We start from the raw sequence: 17,634 nt of genomic DNA on the forward strand, positions 1-17,634 counted from the left end.
TACCCCACTTAAAACCCAGAAGTGAAAACCTTGTCTGTATGTAATAGTCCTGATCTCATAGCTTTATTGTAAGAGAAGCTCCTTAGAAATTGTCATTATCACCCCTAATCCTTTTGCCTGTCTGACACTTTCTATCCTTTGGCTGCAGAGAAATCCCATTGGATTGTTAAAATGTTAACCACCATTTCTTTAGTGGTACTTGGGTTGAACCATAGGCTTCAAATACATCAGGCAAGCCTTCTACCACTTAAGTAACATCCCCATTCCCTTCACTTTGTATTTTGAGACAGGTCCATTCCCGGGGAGGGTCTTGAGATCAAATCCTCAACAACCAAACTATGACCAGGCTGAGTATGCTGGTACATGTCTCTAATCAGAGCAGGTAAGAGGGAGAGGCAGGAAGATTGAAAGACCAGCCTGGACTACATAGCATTCCCTATCTCAACAAGAATGAAACCAAAATCAAAACCCAAAGCAGAACCCCCAGAACTTTAATCAAGGATGTATGTTGACAGTCTTATAAAAATGTATCTATTATATGATCTAATTATATTTGAGTGGAATATTAAGCCTTTCAAACTGTCTCCATAAAAAGTTCAATTCTTGAGCTCACTTTCTCAATTATGAGTAAGTTTCATCAACCAATCCCAAGCAATCACCAGACCTGGGCAGTTATGGAACCGAACAAAATGCTTTTATTTAGATGTTGACTTCATGAATAGAGCAGTTTAAGTGACTGCAGGGGACAGACCACGGGGAGAGGGAGGTGCTCAGTTGGCAGCGATGGTCTGCTGAATCCAGTTCACGTAGTTGCACACCTTGGTGTAGACTCCGGGTTTTCCCTTCAGAGCACAGCCATAGCCCCAGGAGACAACACCCTGGAGCTGTCCATTGCAGACCACGGGGCCACCAGAGTCACCCTGAACAAGATGGAAAAGATAGTGAGCGCACTGGTTTATGTCTGGATACTAGAACCGAAGCCAAATTGTTCCTCCATTAACCTAGGACCAATTGTAAAGAACCATCTATATGCCTATATGGATTCCATCATTCCAACTCCTGACTCTGTCCCTGTTTTCCTCCTCTTCCTTCATAGGCTGACTTGACCAAGAAGAGGTGAAGCCCTGCTGTAGTTAAAGATATGCCAATACCTCTGTCTCTTTCCCAAAGGTTCCATTAAATAATATTATTCCTGAGATGGGCACTTAGGGGTAATGTTTGCAGGCCATCTTCCATTGTTTCTCCCTTAATTCCAACAGCATTATCATAGAGACAATTTATAATTTATGGCAAGCCTCAACTTACAGTCCCAGAGACTATTTTATAGTCTTTTCTGTTTCAAAGCAGAAACAGGAGGGAGAAGGCCAAAGACACTCACCTGGCAGGAATCCTTCCCACCTTCGAGGAAGCCCAGACAGAACATGTTGCTGCTGATCTGGCCTGGGTAGGCACTTTTGCAGGAGGAGTCAGATAGGACAGGTGCTTTCAGACACTGCAGAAGTGAGGGATAGTTGCCTGGTGTGCACAAGAATGAAAATTGAAGGTTAGCCACAGTGTTCTGGAAACTTCTTTCACACTCTACCTCCTTTCTTTAATAAAATGTCTTTCCATCCACTGTGCTAATGACCTCTGATTTTGAAGACATTTTGTGGTTGCTGTTTTTTTTTTGTTCAGGAAGGTTTTCCAAGTACTTCTGCTCTATTGTTCTTTCTTTGACATTAGCATCAGCACCCATAGATCCCAAATCAGAGACTTTATGTGCATTAGGAAGCTCTGAATGCCATAAACTCTGTGCTGTTACATCTGCTGTTTCTAGTTCTCAGCATATCACTAATTGCATTTCAGCTGTATCCCATCTACCCTTCCTATTTCTTCCTATTTCTTGTCTCTTGCCTGGCCTCAGCAAAGTGAACTTTCTCAGTTTAATTAGTGTAAGTCTAAGATTACTGAGGACCAAAATAATTCTTGAACCAACCTTGCCCTGTGGGATGATTTAGACTACCTGATTTTGACTAACTCTCATCTCCAGTACTCTTACACTCTCTAGTTGGTTTTCAGGTCATACTTACTGCCGCTGCTCAGGGTGTTGCCCCAGCCAGACACGAGGCACTGAGTACCAGCAGATGGACAGGATCTTGGCAGAGAGACAGTGCCTACTCGAGAGTTAAGAGTGGCAGCTGAGCTCAGTTTAATCAGCATGATGTCATTATCATAGCTAGATGACTTGTATTTGGGGTGCTTGATGATTTTGGCTGCATTGATGAATTGTTCATCGCCCTCAACGACGTCGATGTTATGTTCTCCCAGTCGTACCTGGATCTTGCTGGAATTTAAAAATTAAAAGTTTCTCATATATTCAATTTGATCTCCTTTCTCTCCACCCCCCCTCCCCGCAAGCTCCCAATGGTGACCATAAACACTTTATGGTGCAGTTCAAGGTAACATTGTGCACTATCACCTGTGGTGCTCACTAGAGAACTCGTTAAGTAAGTATTCCTAATGAACATAGTGTTAGAATTCCAAGGGCTAGAAATGGGAACCAAAGGACCCCTACAAAAGAATTGTGAGTAAAGAGGGGATGGGTGGAGGCTGAACATATCTCCTCTGGCTGAGATCCCTGAGGTTCATAGGAAAATGAGGCAGATGCCAGAAACAGCAGAAAATGTTTGCTTAATTCACATTTTAGTGGAAATCAAATGTGTTTCATTGTCTCCCTATCTCCTTTCCCTGTGGTTCAGCTCTGACTATTGGGGTTGTATAATGGTCCATGTTCTCATGCTATTTCCAGGGACACTTGATTAGCAAACCTTGTCCTTCATGTCCTTTGTATCATTATTTATGGAGATGTTAGTGAGCTCCATTTAAATGAATCTCAGAGCAACATACACTTCTTAAAGGAATATTAATCAGGCTCTTAGATGCTGAAGGCTTTACCCATTACCTAACTCTATAGTTTGTCCTGATCTTCTCTTAGACTCTGGGAATGTGAAAGCTGGTAACTTACGATTTGTAGCAGTGGGCTGCAGACACCACCCACTGGTTGTTGATGAGGGAGCCTCCACAGGTGTGGTAGCCAATATTCAGAGACACCTGGTATGGGACGGAATTCTTCGCACAGGTATAGCCCCCGACAATCTTGTCGTCATCATCATCAACAGGGAGGGCCACTGTCAGAGAAAACATTGGGACTCTCTGTATGAGTTCTTTTGGTGCCACTGTGGCAAAATACCTGACAGAAACAACCAAGGGAGGAAGGATGTAATTGGGTGGGCAGTTTCAGAGGTTCTGGTACATCAAGCATGGAGAGTATGACAGCGCTGAGCTGTTCAACACATGGCAGCCAGGAAGCAGAGAGGGACAGGAAGAAGCCAGAGATGAGATACACCAAAGAACCTTCTTGCCCCAGTGAGCTACTCCCTCTAGTTGCCTCCTAAAGTTTCCAGAACTTCCAAAATAGCACCACTGGCTGCAGACCTAGGCTAGAACACATGATCCTGTTGAGGGTATTTCACATTCAAACTATCGCATTCTCTTAAAATGGATCCATCATTCAATTTCTATTCATGAAGTTTTCGTAGAATCATGAGAAAAGTGCTAACAACATTCTGTTGTTTCATATAATTAGGAAATGGTAGTTTTAAGGTTTTTTTTTCTAAATTTCATTATTTTATACTTTCAAAAATCTATCCTTTTTATATCACTGTTCATAATATCTAACAATTTCATTTGATAATTTGAATTTGAATAACATATTGTATTCTCACAAAGGTAACACACACACACACACACACACACACACACACACACACACACAAACACACATTTCCCCAAACCAAAAAGCAAAAAGGTCAGAGATTCTTTTCACAATTATTATGTGGCTGCTACAACCTGAGGATCTAAAGAATTTATTTTACATGAGACACCATTCTGTGGTCATGAACGTATGGAGAGAACTTTGCTGTGACTGCACTGTCCTGTGTCTGTGAATGAAACAGTGATATGGCATAACCAGATCTTAAAGTACCAAAACAGAAAACCTTCTCAGCCTCCTCCTGAGAATATTCTAGCTCAGAAGGAAATTAGAGGTCTTTACTTGTTTTCCTCAAGTTCTTTGATTCTAGCCTGAAATTTGTATTAAATCATTTTACAGAATATTAAAATATTCATCTTCTGTTTGCCATGTACCAATAATATTTCCAATATTTATTAATGTATTCAGCAAGTAGTACCCACTGATATCAATATTTTTTATGAAGTCTGATATTATATTTTATGAGACTCATTTTTTCAATATTGCAACAGGATTTTAACAAAGATATTTCCAGGCTTGTAGACAGATAGACAAGAGATATCAAATTTATATTGGCTAGATTTGTGAAACATTCAGATTAAGTTTTAGTCATCTAAAACTTGGCAGCCTCAAATAGAAATAGCCATTTAAAAAATAGTTTTAAGAATGGAATGTTGTGCGAGTGTAGACCATGAAGATTTTATTAGTAAAGAGATCATAACGCAACTAGAGTACTGAGGCACACCTATAATTCCAGCACGTTGGAAGCTGAAACAGGAGGATCATGAGTTTATGCTAAATGGCAAGGTTCAGGTCACCCTTAGCAATATAAGAAAACCCTATTGCAAAACAGATATATATATATATAATTTATTATATATATGATGTAATTACATATTGTACATAATTATGTATAATAAATAGATTCCTGTTTTGTATTTTACATTTCCTTGGCTAAGTAACCAGCCCTTAGAGTTCAGGAGATTCAGAGGTTGATGTTCTTAACTTCTTTAAAGTATATAGATCACCTTCAATTATTAACTCCAAATTCTAGAAAGGTCAAGAGCAATGTTTCTTCTTCTTTCTTTTTCTGTATTTTTAAAAAATAGACTCTTCTATTTCTCTCCTAATTTATAAACTTTACCTGGAAGTTCAGGGAAACTCTTTCTTCCTTATGCCCTCTACTCTGAGTTGCTCCTCAGCATCATAATTGTCCTTTGACAAAGGAGATTTAGCTTTCTGTATACAAACTCATTATGCACTGTCATGGAAACTTCTTTGGTTGATGGTCCTGGGGTTTGAACTCAGGACCTTGTGTTTGCTAAGCAGGTACTCTACCACTTTATCCATTCCTCAAACCTATTTGAACATTTTAAGCTACTTATGTACAAAGCCTGTATTCAACCATCATTGTTTTATCCAGAGCACAATGCACAAACTTACTTATAAACTTGATATTTATTTATTAGAGACACTCACCAGCAAACCCCAGGAAAGCAAGGAAGATGAAGGTCTTCATGGTTGCTCAGTGGATCTGGACTGTGCAATAGAATGAAGTCTTTCTTCCACAGCTATTTATATACCAGATTTATCACTGATACCCATGGCTATAGGTGCCAGAATGGTGATATCACTGGAAACTATGATGGATGGAAGATAAGTCAGAGTCAAAGTTCAGTATCAGCAGTTTTTTAGACGGTTATGGGAATAGAAGGAACAAAGACATCTGGTAGGAAATTGTGTTGGATTGAAGGTACAGGTTCCCAGATTCCCAGACAAACTGCGGAGGCACTGGATCGCCTCAATGGTGAATTCATTCCTGAGGATCTTCTTAAACCTGGAATCTTCGGAGATTAAGATATTGTCCTATTCACAATTAAATACTTCGCTTCAGGGAAGTACTGATCTTCTTCCATGTTGCGATTATCAGTAGAAATGACTTATTTCCTGAGGAAAGTAAAATTATAATAGTGGGAAATGATAAATGAAAAGGTGAATGTAAAACAAGACAATAACTTGCGTTTTTCTAGAGCTTATTATATGTCAGGGGTACATATATTGAAGTTTCCCTTATCTGTGTTTTGCCTTCCATAGTTTCTTAAGAGAAACTATTCATTGTTGCCTCAAGTCAACAATGAACCAAAAATAAAAAATGAAACTTTCTAATAATAAACAACTCCCAACTTTTGAATAACTCTCATTAGGTATATTTTCGTGTTTGTTCTTTATTATTATTATTATTCATTTCTTACTATGCCTTATTTGTAAACACAATTTTATCCTAAGTATATGTCTATGAAAATTAAATGTTTTACATGCATAGGCATATAATCATATCTTTACACATATGTAGATATATACTATAAATATGCATATACATTTGTCTGTGTATATTTACATATATGTATATAACATGTATGCATACATATGATTTAATTGTTTTTTATTTTTTGATCTTGGAATATATTTCCATGTCTGTAGATAAGGATCTGGGTTAGCTGGTCCATAATCAGATGAATGACTGGTATATACCACCACATCCAGGGTTTTCTGTTGAGATGGACTTTTCATGATTTATTTAATTTTTTGGTCTGGAACTGTGATTTTCCTGATCTCAGCTTATCATGTAGCTTCAAAAATGGAACTTTACTTAATAATACAGGTGAACAAAATTGTGTCATTTTCTGGAAAACAAATGGAATTGTAGATTCATTTGTTGGATGAAAGAAGACAGCCTTATAGAATCAAGTAACACATTTCTCTCATTTGTTGAGGAGATAAAAAAATTCATTTTTCTTTTTCCATTGGTTTATCCCTGGCAATCACTGATTTTGATTCTGGTGCCTTGAGTCTTGTATATACATTTATCTGATTTGGGGAAGGGAAGGGAAATAACAAAATGCTGAAACAAGGATACAGGATGACCCATTGCAACAACGATACTTGTAACACCCTATGTCGGAAATAAACTTTACAACTGTAGGGGAGGGGATGGGGAGAGGGAAGGGATAGTGGGAGAAAAACAAAGGATTGGTAACAATGCTAGACAAGAAATATACTTATTACTCATGTAACTATAACCCCTCTGTACAGCATCTTTACAATAAAGAAGTTAAAAAAATCAAAGTCATGAAAATGAAAGGAGATGGCAAGAGATGGAAGGGGAAGAAGGGAAAGGAAGGATAAGAAAGTAATAGAGGGGTTGATTTAAACTATATGATGCTGTGAATACATAGGAAGATGTCAATATCCATATGTCAATACCTGTCCTTAGTCATATTAATGCATTTTCCTGCATGACCTTGTTGCTCTGTGTGAGGGGGGGGGGGGTCCCATTCCTCAGCTTAGCTCTGGGAAATTCTCATATGCCTTTATTTTAGAAGAATTGTTTGGTATTCTATTCTCATCCTAATTTTGGACGCATGGTAGCCCACGACATGTGTTTATATATTTAATTAGTCTGTATTTGCTGTCGTTCTTTCCCATGCACGTGGCTTAGTAGCCTTGGGAGACTATTTGATCTTGTGTCTTAATTGAAGTCTGATTGGGCTTCAGCAAATATGTTAACATTTGTATTGGCAGCAACGAGAGTTACGATCTTCTGAAAGCAAGTTCATATCCTTTTCCTCTATGGACTGTGTTTTTCCTTAGTTTTCCAGCCACTTTCCTGGTCAGTGTATTACTAGTCCCCGAGGTCACACTGACCTTACATCACTCCAGTAGACTGGAAAAATTCTAAATAAAACTTCTTTGCGAAAATAAAGATGTAACAAAACATTTAACATGTGGTATAAGCAGTCAAGGCAGCCACATCCAAAGAGAATGAAGTACATAGTAAGTGCTTCTGAAACAAGCTTACTGTTGACCTGAGAGTCTATCCTACACTGAACTTACTGATCTCTCTCTAATAAGAAAATCGCTGCTAGTGCTAGAAAGGCTCTTCTTAGGAGAAATGAGCCCTGGCACAGATCTACATTTTCTTGTGTACATTGTTCAAGGATGGCACTGAATTGGAGATTTCTCTTATTTTTATTATATTCTCTTCAAGTAGTTGTATAAAGAAGGAGTTGCTATTTAACAAAGTGGTTTATGAATATAATGCATCTTGATCAGTTCATTCCTTTCAACATTCTCATCTATTGCTCACTTTTCTCAACTTTGTAAGATATACATTGGATTCTTCTGTACTCTTAGTTTGGGGATTTCTACTCTTGCCATATGTGATTCTCTCCATTAAATTGTTGGCAAGTGAATGGTATCCACAAAGGACCAGATTGCAAATGTTTCAGAAGCACATGCAGTATAGTCTTCATCATAACTACTCTGGTGATGCACATAAATGCAGTTGTAGGCAATAGGCAAATAACGGAGTTTGGGCTGCATTTTAATAAAACCTTATTAAAATAGACTGGGGGTATGGCTCACTGGTATAGTTCTCATATGTGAGTTTTGAAGTTTGATTCTTCACACTGACAAAAAAAACCATAAATATAAAACAAGTTGCATAGCCGTTATTTCCCTCAGGTCCTAGTTTATCGAGTCATTTTAATGTCCTATATCAAGACTTAAATTTGAGTGGTATCTTGATTCCAGTGACCTGAAATAAAATGAATAATCTTAGGAGAAATATCTTACTCTTTACACTGAATAATGTTTAGGAGAATGAAAGAAAGCGAATGAAAGGAAACATTGACAAGGCCAGTGCAGAAACTAGTTTGAAAGAAATAGAATGCAGGGTTTGCAATGCAGTCTGACATTCAGGAACTAGACCACAACCTATAAAGCATTTCAGTGAGTTGACTTGAGAGCCTTTGTTCCTCAGACCTACCTCTTCTGATGACTGACCAAGGCAGGCAGCAGAACCTACCCACCGACTCAGCTATATCAGGACTGGAAAGGATTTCCTGCTTTTGCTTATAGCTAGTTTCAGGAACTGATGCATCTCATGATTCATGGCTAAGATTCTGCTTTTAGTATGTTTCTTTGTACCTTTTGTCTTGTATGTAAGTTCATCTGTTTGAGGGAGGGTAGGGGAACACAGAAATGGAGGAACAACCAGTGAACCCATGCAACAGTGATATTCACTAGACACTATGTTGAAAACAAACGATACAGCTTGCGGGGTGGGGACGGCAGGAGGGAAAATCTGGAGAAAATAAGGAAAGAGCTGCCAACTGTTCAAAAAGAAATGTACTCCTTGCCCTACTTATGTAACTGTAACCCCCTGTATATTACCTTTACAATAAAAATAAATATTTTGTAAATGGAAATGGAATGTGCCTCAAAGTATGATGAAACAATAAAATATTGGGGGGGAACCCTAAAACAATCTGGTTTTCTGGACACCTTTTTAGATTTCATTCTTTCATTAGTGTTTCTTTTGGTCTCTGGACTTTAATAGCTCATAGGGAAATTAATAGTTACAGAAGAATAATGGGAAAAATAAAGCAATATCTTTCATTCACATATTATAATTTTAAGATGCCTGATTACTTATGTCTGTTAGAATTTACTTCAAATTACTCTGTTCCTTCAAATTTCCTATTCATAAGAAGCACTCTTAATTAAATATGAGTTAAATTTTATCACAGAAGGAGAAGTATATATATATATGTATGTATGTGTGTGTGTGTGTGTGTGTGTGTCAGAAATCAAGATCTATCTGAGAAGTATACATGCTACCATGAGGTAGAGAGATTTTGCAAGGTGGAAGCCCATAAGAAGAAACACAGACAAGGAGATGGAGACTGAAGCAAAGTTGGAGGTTGATACAGAGCATTGTAATTGGAAGAAATAGAGAAAGAACATATAAAACACACCTCACATTCCTTTTAGTGACAATTTTCTGCCTAATATATTTGTTTTCCTAACATAATGCTGAGCACATAGGAACTCAGGAAAATTTCTTATGTTTTGATAAATGCCTTGCATTCCATCATTCCATCCCCCTTCAGTACACCTGCCTTGATTTTATGGAATGTGTTTCCTTAAACATTGTTCTATTATAATCATAAAAATTGCCATTTTGGAAGCAGAAAAAAAATAATTTTTTTTGTAAGTATTAGGGATGGAACTCGGGATCTTACATTGCTAGATAGGTGCTCTACCAGCTGAGCCAGAAATCCAGCCTCTTTTTACATGGATTGTTTTCAAGATAGGTCTTGCTTTGTGCCACGGCTGACCTGAGCTATGATACTATTATGTGATCTTTTATATGAGGCATATGCCCCTGGGCCAGCCATTGTGCTTCCACTGTAACTAGCATAAGTGCGAGCCACCACATCAAGCCTTTGGTTGAGATGGGGTCTTGAGTATGTTTATTCCCTGGGCTGGCCTTGAACTCTGATTTCTTGACTTCCATTTCCCAAGTAGCTAGGATCACAGGCTTGAGCCACCATACTCATCTAAAAACTTGACTTTTACTTCAAGAAGAATGCATAGCTCCTATGAAGGACAAGGCTGTAAGCAAATTGTCCTCTGTTCACTGGGACCTTGGAACTCTACAGTTACCAGCATTTTCCTACTCTGTTTCTTTGGAGTGACAGTCATTAGAGGAAGGATTTGAGCAAATTTATCAGAGAATGGAGATTCACTAAGAGAAAATTCTGTCAACTGAAACTTATTTTCTTTCCAGTGAGCTCATCAAGTTGAAGAATGAGGATAAAACCTGGAACCAAATTGACCTTGTTTTTGGAATGGAACTTGTTGATATTTCCATGATATTTTTCTTCAAAAGTGGAAAAATGCTCTCATTTTTTTAAGAAAAGTTTCCTGTCAACAGTCAGCAGTTACACTATAGGTTTCCAGAAATGTGCCAAGGGAGAAAAAAAAAATATGAGTACAACAGAAGAGATCCAGGTATGCACCAAGAGAAACAACCTGAAACTAGCTTCAAAGACTGGGTGTAAGTAAAAGACATAGGATTGGGATTCAGATCATGAAAGAAAAGGTTAGCTTGAGAGGAGAAAGGGAGATAATTGCTGAAGAGATGAGCAGAGGTTCACGGAGAAGCCATCAGGACAGTTACTGCACGGTCCCTCTATCTCAATGCCTTGACCTTCTGTCCTTGTGGGGTGAGTCAGTCTCAGAGTCAGAAAGGAATCGCACAGGTCATACTGAGTTCTACGCTGTGAGCTTGTGTGACCACGCTTATGATCTGCAATAGGGAGCTGTTGACAATATCCACTGCCAGTGACACCTGGAAGAAAAGGACGTGTTTGTTATAGGTGTGGCAGCCGACATTCTAGTATTCATCATTGCATCAGTCACAGATTAAACCACTAGAGAGGAGAATAAAGATCAACAACAACAACAACAGAATCGGGTTTTGTGCTTTGTTCTGAAGCTTTGGCTATGAAGGAGATTCTACCATGACCCTTCAAGTGAGCTCATGGAAATGTTCAGTGATTCTAGATCTTTATTTTTTCATGTGAAATCCACGCTAAAACCCATTGTCTTAAGGGAGAATTACCCATTCATGTAGGAAATAATTGTAGATCTATAGTACAGTGTGCCTGAAGAATTGCAGAAAGAATCCAAAACTGTCATCTGCACGTCTCCTTGGGTTCTTACCCTAGTATAAAGGCAAGAAGCTAGAAAGTGGAGGATGAGAAGGGCAAGCACAGCAATGGCCTGGAGTACTGATGTTAAATGTAGGTTGACTCCAGGTCTTGATTTGCTAGGGATTTTTCTGGCGTATGAATGATGTCCCGATACAGTGCCACCCTCCATTCTCAATTGTACCCTGACTGGGTCTATAAGTTACATGGGAATCCCTGGAAGGTCATTTATCTCCAGTTTATCTGGAGTTCAGTTTATTAGGATTTCCTCTTCCAGATTTCCTATCAATGCTGGTATAAAATTAGCCAGACTTCAAAAAGACTAAACTAGCAAGATTTGAAACATGGAGACTTCCTTAACTTCTCCCTTCATGTTATTCTCAAATATCAAGTCAGACACATCTTTAAGGAATCTTGGCTAATCTTTCAAATCATTCATTTATGCCTTAATTCAGGAAAACATCATTCCTTCTGAAGTACTGAGACCTTGCTGTAAGTACTCTCTTCTTTCTGGATTTACTTTCCTTCAACTCACTCTCCACATCAAATAATCATTCTAAACTAAACATAGATTGTGTTATCTCCCTGTTTAATGTACTCAGCAGCTTCATATTGACATTGGAACACATCTAAATTTCAATAAAATTCTGTATGTATTTATGGATATAGTTATATTTTCAGTATAGCCTAGTGTTGAGCAATTTGGTTTCTCTATCTGTATCTTCAAGTAAAACTATTTTAATCTCCTGGACAAAAATGATTTTATGTTTAAGTCTCATCCCAGGAGATCACAGTACCTTCTTAATCATCCAGCTTAAAAAATTCTTCTTTATGTTGAACCAAAAAACTGTCCTCTTAGAGCTCCTATTTGTTCTCAGTCCTTTTCCTTGGAAACATAGGATGAGAAGAGCAATGATAAGAAGGTAAATGGTCTCCACAGGTGAGAGCCAACAGAAGATCATGGATTTTAGATGCACTAAGAAGTGGGTTAGGAAAAGTAAAATGTCTAACTGAGCAGAGACATGCTTGTGATGTTATCAAGCAGTTACAAACTTCAAAGGGTAATCTCAAAAGTTGCTATATGAAGTTGAAAATGTCAGAAAATAATAATCAAATTTAGATACTGGCCTTTTTGTTTTGTGTTGTTGGTCATGGGGTTTGAAGGCAGGGCCTGGGCACTATCCCTGAGGGTTTGCTTTTTTTGTTTGTTTTTTGTTTGTTCAAGGTTAGTCCTCTACCACTCTGAGCCACAGTTCTACTTCCAGTTTTTAGGTTAATTGGAGTTAGAAGCCTCACAGACCAGGCTGGCTTTAATCTGCAATCCTCAGATCTCAGCCTCTTGAGTAGTTAGGATTACAGGCATGAGCCACCAGTGCCCAGAGATACTGACCTTTTTTGTACAATCCAGAAGAGAAAGTTCTTAGAACTACTTTCTGCATAGGTCTGGTTAGATCACTCTAAGATCTGGCACAAAGCTTTCTCCTTCAAAACACCTTTACCAACTCTTACAACCCCAAATGATCTTTACTTTTATCATTTGTCAGATATCATATAGTGATTTTTAACTTTTTTATCAACAATGCCACTTTATGAGTACAATGACTTGGTTGATCACAGCATTAGCTCTACCTGTGATATTCATTTTGAAATTAATGTTCTTTTAAAAAGGTAATATTCTTTTTAAAAGGCTACTTTAATAAAAAAAATTTCTTCTCTATCCACAGAGCCTCCATTATTTTGGAAACTTTGTAAAAATCCACCATCAACAGATGTTTGGTGACCCGAACATAGCATGGAAAGATCTCCAGTGCTGAGAAGAAAGCATCTGTGGTGGTTCTGAGGTGAGGAGCTCTCTGAAGAGGGATGGGAGGTGGCTGGAACGTTTACACAGTGGCTGATATCCAAGGCACCGCCCCCTCCCACTCTCAAGGGAAGAAACCTTAAGGATCATGGGGTGGGCTTAAAAGCATGGGACCCATAGCAGCTGCTGTTTCTAGCATGGGAGGTGCACTTTAAGGTATGCATTAGGTAAATACTGGCAGGGGAGAAGGAGGTTAAGGTACTAGGAACATGGACAAACAAAGTGGTTGAAACATACCATTTAATAAAGCAAATCTAGAAGAGCAGACGGGTCATTAAACTATTTTTTACTTAATTAGAAAAATAAATTTTAAAATGTATTGAACAGGTACTACATGTCAGGCACTGTTCCAGAGCCAAGAATAGAGAACCGAGTATATCAGATTCTTGGGGAGTCTATAGCAACTTGAATTTGATCATTGACCTATTTTTTATTATTAACTTTAAATAGTTGTACATAGGAGCTTCCATTAAGCAAAGCGGTTTATGAATACAGTATATCATCACCAGTGTCACCCCTTTCCACATCCTTATCTATCCCTCCCTACCCCCCCTTCCATCTCGCTTCTTAATTTTGTGAGATGTGCATTTGGGTTCTTGACTGCACCTCCCCCTCTTAAGAAGAACATTCTAAACCAGTAAGAGTGGTGGCGGCCATTGGGGTTCTTACAATAGTTGGTACTTATTGTTATTAAACATTTTCTTTGGGGCTTCAAAAGCCTCTCTGGCTTACATTTCCCCCAACTTTGAAAGGTCACGCTCTTAGAGGTGAGTTATCTGAGATGAGGGCAATGTGCTACTTTGACCACTAGGAGGAGCTGTGACATCTCTGAAACTTTAGAGGAAAGGAAGAGATCAGAGTTAGAAGGTCAGGGAGGGCGCGAGGAAGGAATAAAACTCTCTGGCTTCAGGCTTTGCTCCTTGTTCCGCTTGGGAAATGCAGTCAACACGACTCGAAAGATACTCAGATCTCTTTCACCTTGGATTTCTCTGGTTCCACAGCATTTATCACTTTCACAGTCTCATGGCTCAATCCCTCAAGACCTTCCGTTCTGGCGTCTCTCCTTCCACACACATCTGCAATGTATTCCTCTGCCATCCCTCCCAGCAACAACAGAGGAGCCAAGTCAGCTGACTACGAAGTCAGCAGTGAATTATCTTGAATTGACACACACAGCTGACCTCAGGGCAGGGATCTGATGGACTGGGCCAGATGGCCTCTGTGAATTAGTGAGGGTTGGGGAGAGGAAGCTCTTAGAGGGCTTGTCCTGGGTCTATGCAAAGCAGCCAGGAGGGTACATGTTATCATTAAAGGGGAAGAGGGGAATTGCAAAGCACGTGCAGGAAAGGGAAATGCAGCTGTTATTTCTGTAGAGCAGCTACTATCTGCTATAGCAACCGCCAAGACCTGGGGCTCAGTTCTGTGTCTAGGAAGTCACTATGTACAGCCTGCCCAACAGGCATGACTGGCAAAGAGGCAGTGCGACTGTAGTAGGAAGACCCCTTCTCAGGCAGGCAAGCCCACCCAGTCATCTGGAGTGACAGAGCCCACCACAACAGAGCTGTTAACGAAGAAGCAACTTTATTGAGAAGGTTCCTACACTGACCTGTCAGGGCTGCAGCACAGACTCGGGAGCTGATACTGAGACTCCAAGCAGCCCCCATTCTTTGGTTTTTCAAGGCAAAATCCATGAGGTCGAGCCTGGTCACGTGTAGGTGACCAATGGGATCATAACACACACAAAGGATTGTAAAGTCATACCAGACCACACACAGGTGGCCAATGCGGTTACCGTTTCTAATGGCTGTTTAAACCAACCCATCACCTTGGTTTAAAATGACACACTAATTTAATGGGTAAGGTGGGTCTACCTTTTGGTGGGCAAAAGGTGGGGTTTACTGTAAGCATGTGCAAAAGACAGAGTTTACCTTAAGTACATGGTGTCACCAGTTTGAGCCAGATCACAACCTATTTGTTTTATGGGTCAGTCTTTAACTCAACAATCCAGGGTAGGTTAGGTTGTTAAGAGGAGGGGGACCATATGCATTTTTTTCATTCCAGGAACTAGGCCCATTGTGTCTAAAATCCCTGAAACAAAGGCAAAGCTCAAAATGGAATCAGACCAGCTTGGGCCCCATCTCAGGGTCCACTTCATGACCTTACTATCTAACAGGAGTCCGTGACTTCTCAAGCAAGACGCTCAAGAGGGGGCCCAGCCCCTCCTCCCCACCCCATGGGACACCCCCTGGGGGCCCAGGGTTCTCCTATGGGACACTTTCTGGAGGAGCAGTAAGTTCTGGCGCAGCAAGAACATCCTGTCCTTTCTACCTCTAGATTTTTTTCCATGGAACTTCCTTGTAAAATCCTCTCCTGGGCTGGGTCTAAATTTGGCTTTTTATTTCCACATTTGGCTTTTTATTTCCACAAGCTTGGAGAATCTGGAATTACCCAGATGCCAAAGTACTTGGTGCAAATGATAGGGAGAATAAAATAATCCTGACATGGGAGCAGGACCTGGGACACGATGCTGCCTGTTGGTGTAGACCGAATACCAAGAAGCCCTCGGGACGCATGAGGATTTCTTACAAGGATAAAGAACTCACTGAAAATGAGACTATTCCCCATTGCTCCACACCTGAAAATCCAGAGAGATCTCACATGGACCTTCTTGTGAACACCTTGGAGCCAGAAGAGTCAGCCAATGTACAACCCTGCCAGAACCAGCATCTCCCTATACACGAACCTCTTGGGTCTGTAGAGGCAACAGTGACTCTGTTCAATATTCCAAAAGATTCAGAGAGAAACTTCAGACCACAGAACAAGCTGCCAACTCATTAAATATGGCAATAGCTCACCAGCTGTGAATCACTGAACACTGGCCTCTTAGTTCTCTAGGAGGTACCTTCTTACTGACTTCTCTTTCTAAAACATAGCCACATCCAAGCCCGGATCCTAGCCCTTCCTCCAATTAGGGTCAGATCTTTTTAAGGTATCTAATCTCCAATTCAGTTTTTACCAACAGGGGCTCAGGCCCTTGGACCATTTCTGTTTTGAATGAGCACCTCCTGTGCATGGTGCATACAATTTGGAATCTGTCCAACCACTTTAGGGAATAAAACGCCCCTAAGCATTTTTGAATGTCTCCAAAAGATATGACATATACCATCTCTAATTGAGAAGAAACGAGTTTTAAAGAACCTTAAATGTGTCATTCACTGTGGAAAATGTGAATCTGATAGGACTCCCATGAAAGAAAGTGACAGAGAGGAGACAGAGACTGAGCTATTCAATCCATATGTTACATTTTGGTCTCCATTATGTGGACTAATCGTTTCCATATTTTGAAATCTCCTCAGAATGCTTCTGGCACCTATAGCGTTACCTCACCAGCTTCATCTGAACCAGTGGCAGGGAGCCCTGTCAGACCAGCGCCTCCAGCTCTTTACCTGTGAATGGAGCTTCAATTCCTCAGAGACAATGGCATCATTATTCTAACAGCACTTCCCAGGGGCCTTTTCTTCCTGATGACCTTAAACCTGACCTTGGAGGCTCCATCCTGCCATGTCTAGGTTGTTGGCACCAAGTTCCCTAAAGAGGTGCTTACTGAAGAATGAACCTAAGTTGGAGGGCAGGAGCTAATTACAATGCTCTCAACTCCCATGGCTGCCCCTGTGTTGATAGCTCCCCTGCCCTCCTGCCTTTGTCTACTGGAGGACTTGAGTGAACACTAAGATCCTTTGGCCACAAGGAGGACCTGGGACACCCAGAGAACTCTCTGGATGTAAGCAGGTTTAGATAGAGTTTGGGTTGGTTTGCAACATGGGAAAGGAGCAGGGCTGTCATGTCAGGGACTAAATACAGACCTCACTCTGTGCACATGCGCAGGTATGTCAGAAAACAGCCTGCACTGACACACTGGCTGCTCGTGAGATTGCACGGAGGGAGAGTTAGGTGTAGAAAGAAGAGCTGGAGCTGGGGAAGTTGGGAGCCTTCAGGCAGGGGCAGGTAGAGGACCTGTTTATGAGAGAAACAAGAGAGGTTGCTGAGCTAGGCCTCCATCTTGGTTTAACCCAGTCCCTTCCATTTCTGCCATAGTTGAGCCCCCAAGCCTAATGTTCTTGCAGACCTTGCAGAGAAAGTAATCACTTAGAGAAATTACCACGCAGGCCATGGCTCACACCTGTAATCCTAGATACTGAAGAAGCTGAGATCTGAGGATTGTAGTTCAAAGCCTGCCAGGCAGGAAATTCTAGAAGATTCTTATTTCCAATTAACCACCAGACAACTGGAAATGGTGCTGTGCCTCAAAGTAGTAGAGCACTAGCCTTGAGCAGAAAAGTTCAAGGACAGTGCCCAGACCCCGAGTTCAAGGCCCAGGACTAACAAAAACTGTTTTTAAAAAGAAAGAAATTGCTGGTCAAGCC

At 40.2% G+C, this 17,634-nt stretch overlaps 1 protein-coding gene across 1 annotated transcript; it reads right to left on the reverse strand.

Moving 5' to 3' along the window:
• Positions 1-672: 672 nt before the first annotated feature.
• On the reverse strand, positions 673-5,364 carry LOC105989514 (cationic trypsin-3). The gene is made up of 5 exons (XM_013021599.1): positions 5,270-5,364; positions 3,005-3,167; positions 2,070-2,323; positions 1,379-1,515; positions 673-920 (listed from the first exon to the last, which is right to left on the reverse strand). The coding sequence occupies exons 1-5, from the start codon at positions 5,307-5,309 to the stop codon at positions 771-773; spliced, it is 744 nt and encodes a 247-aa protein (XP_012877053.1). The 5' UTR covers positions 5,310-5,364; the 3' UTR covers positions 673-770.
• Positions 5,365-17,634: the final 12,270 nt, after the last annotated feature.

Source organism: Dipodomys ordii, unplaced genomic scaffold, assembly GCF_000151885.1.
Source record: "Dipodomys ordii isolate 6190 unplaced genomic scaffold, Dord_2.0 Scaffold56, whole genome shotgun sequence".
Classification (NCBI taxonomy): domain Eukaryota; kingdom Metazoa; phylum Chordata; class Mammalia; order Rodentia; family Heteromyidae; genus Dipodomys; species Dipodomys ordii.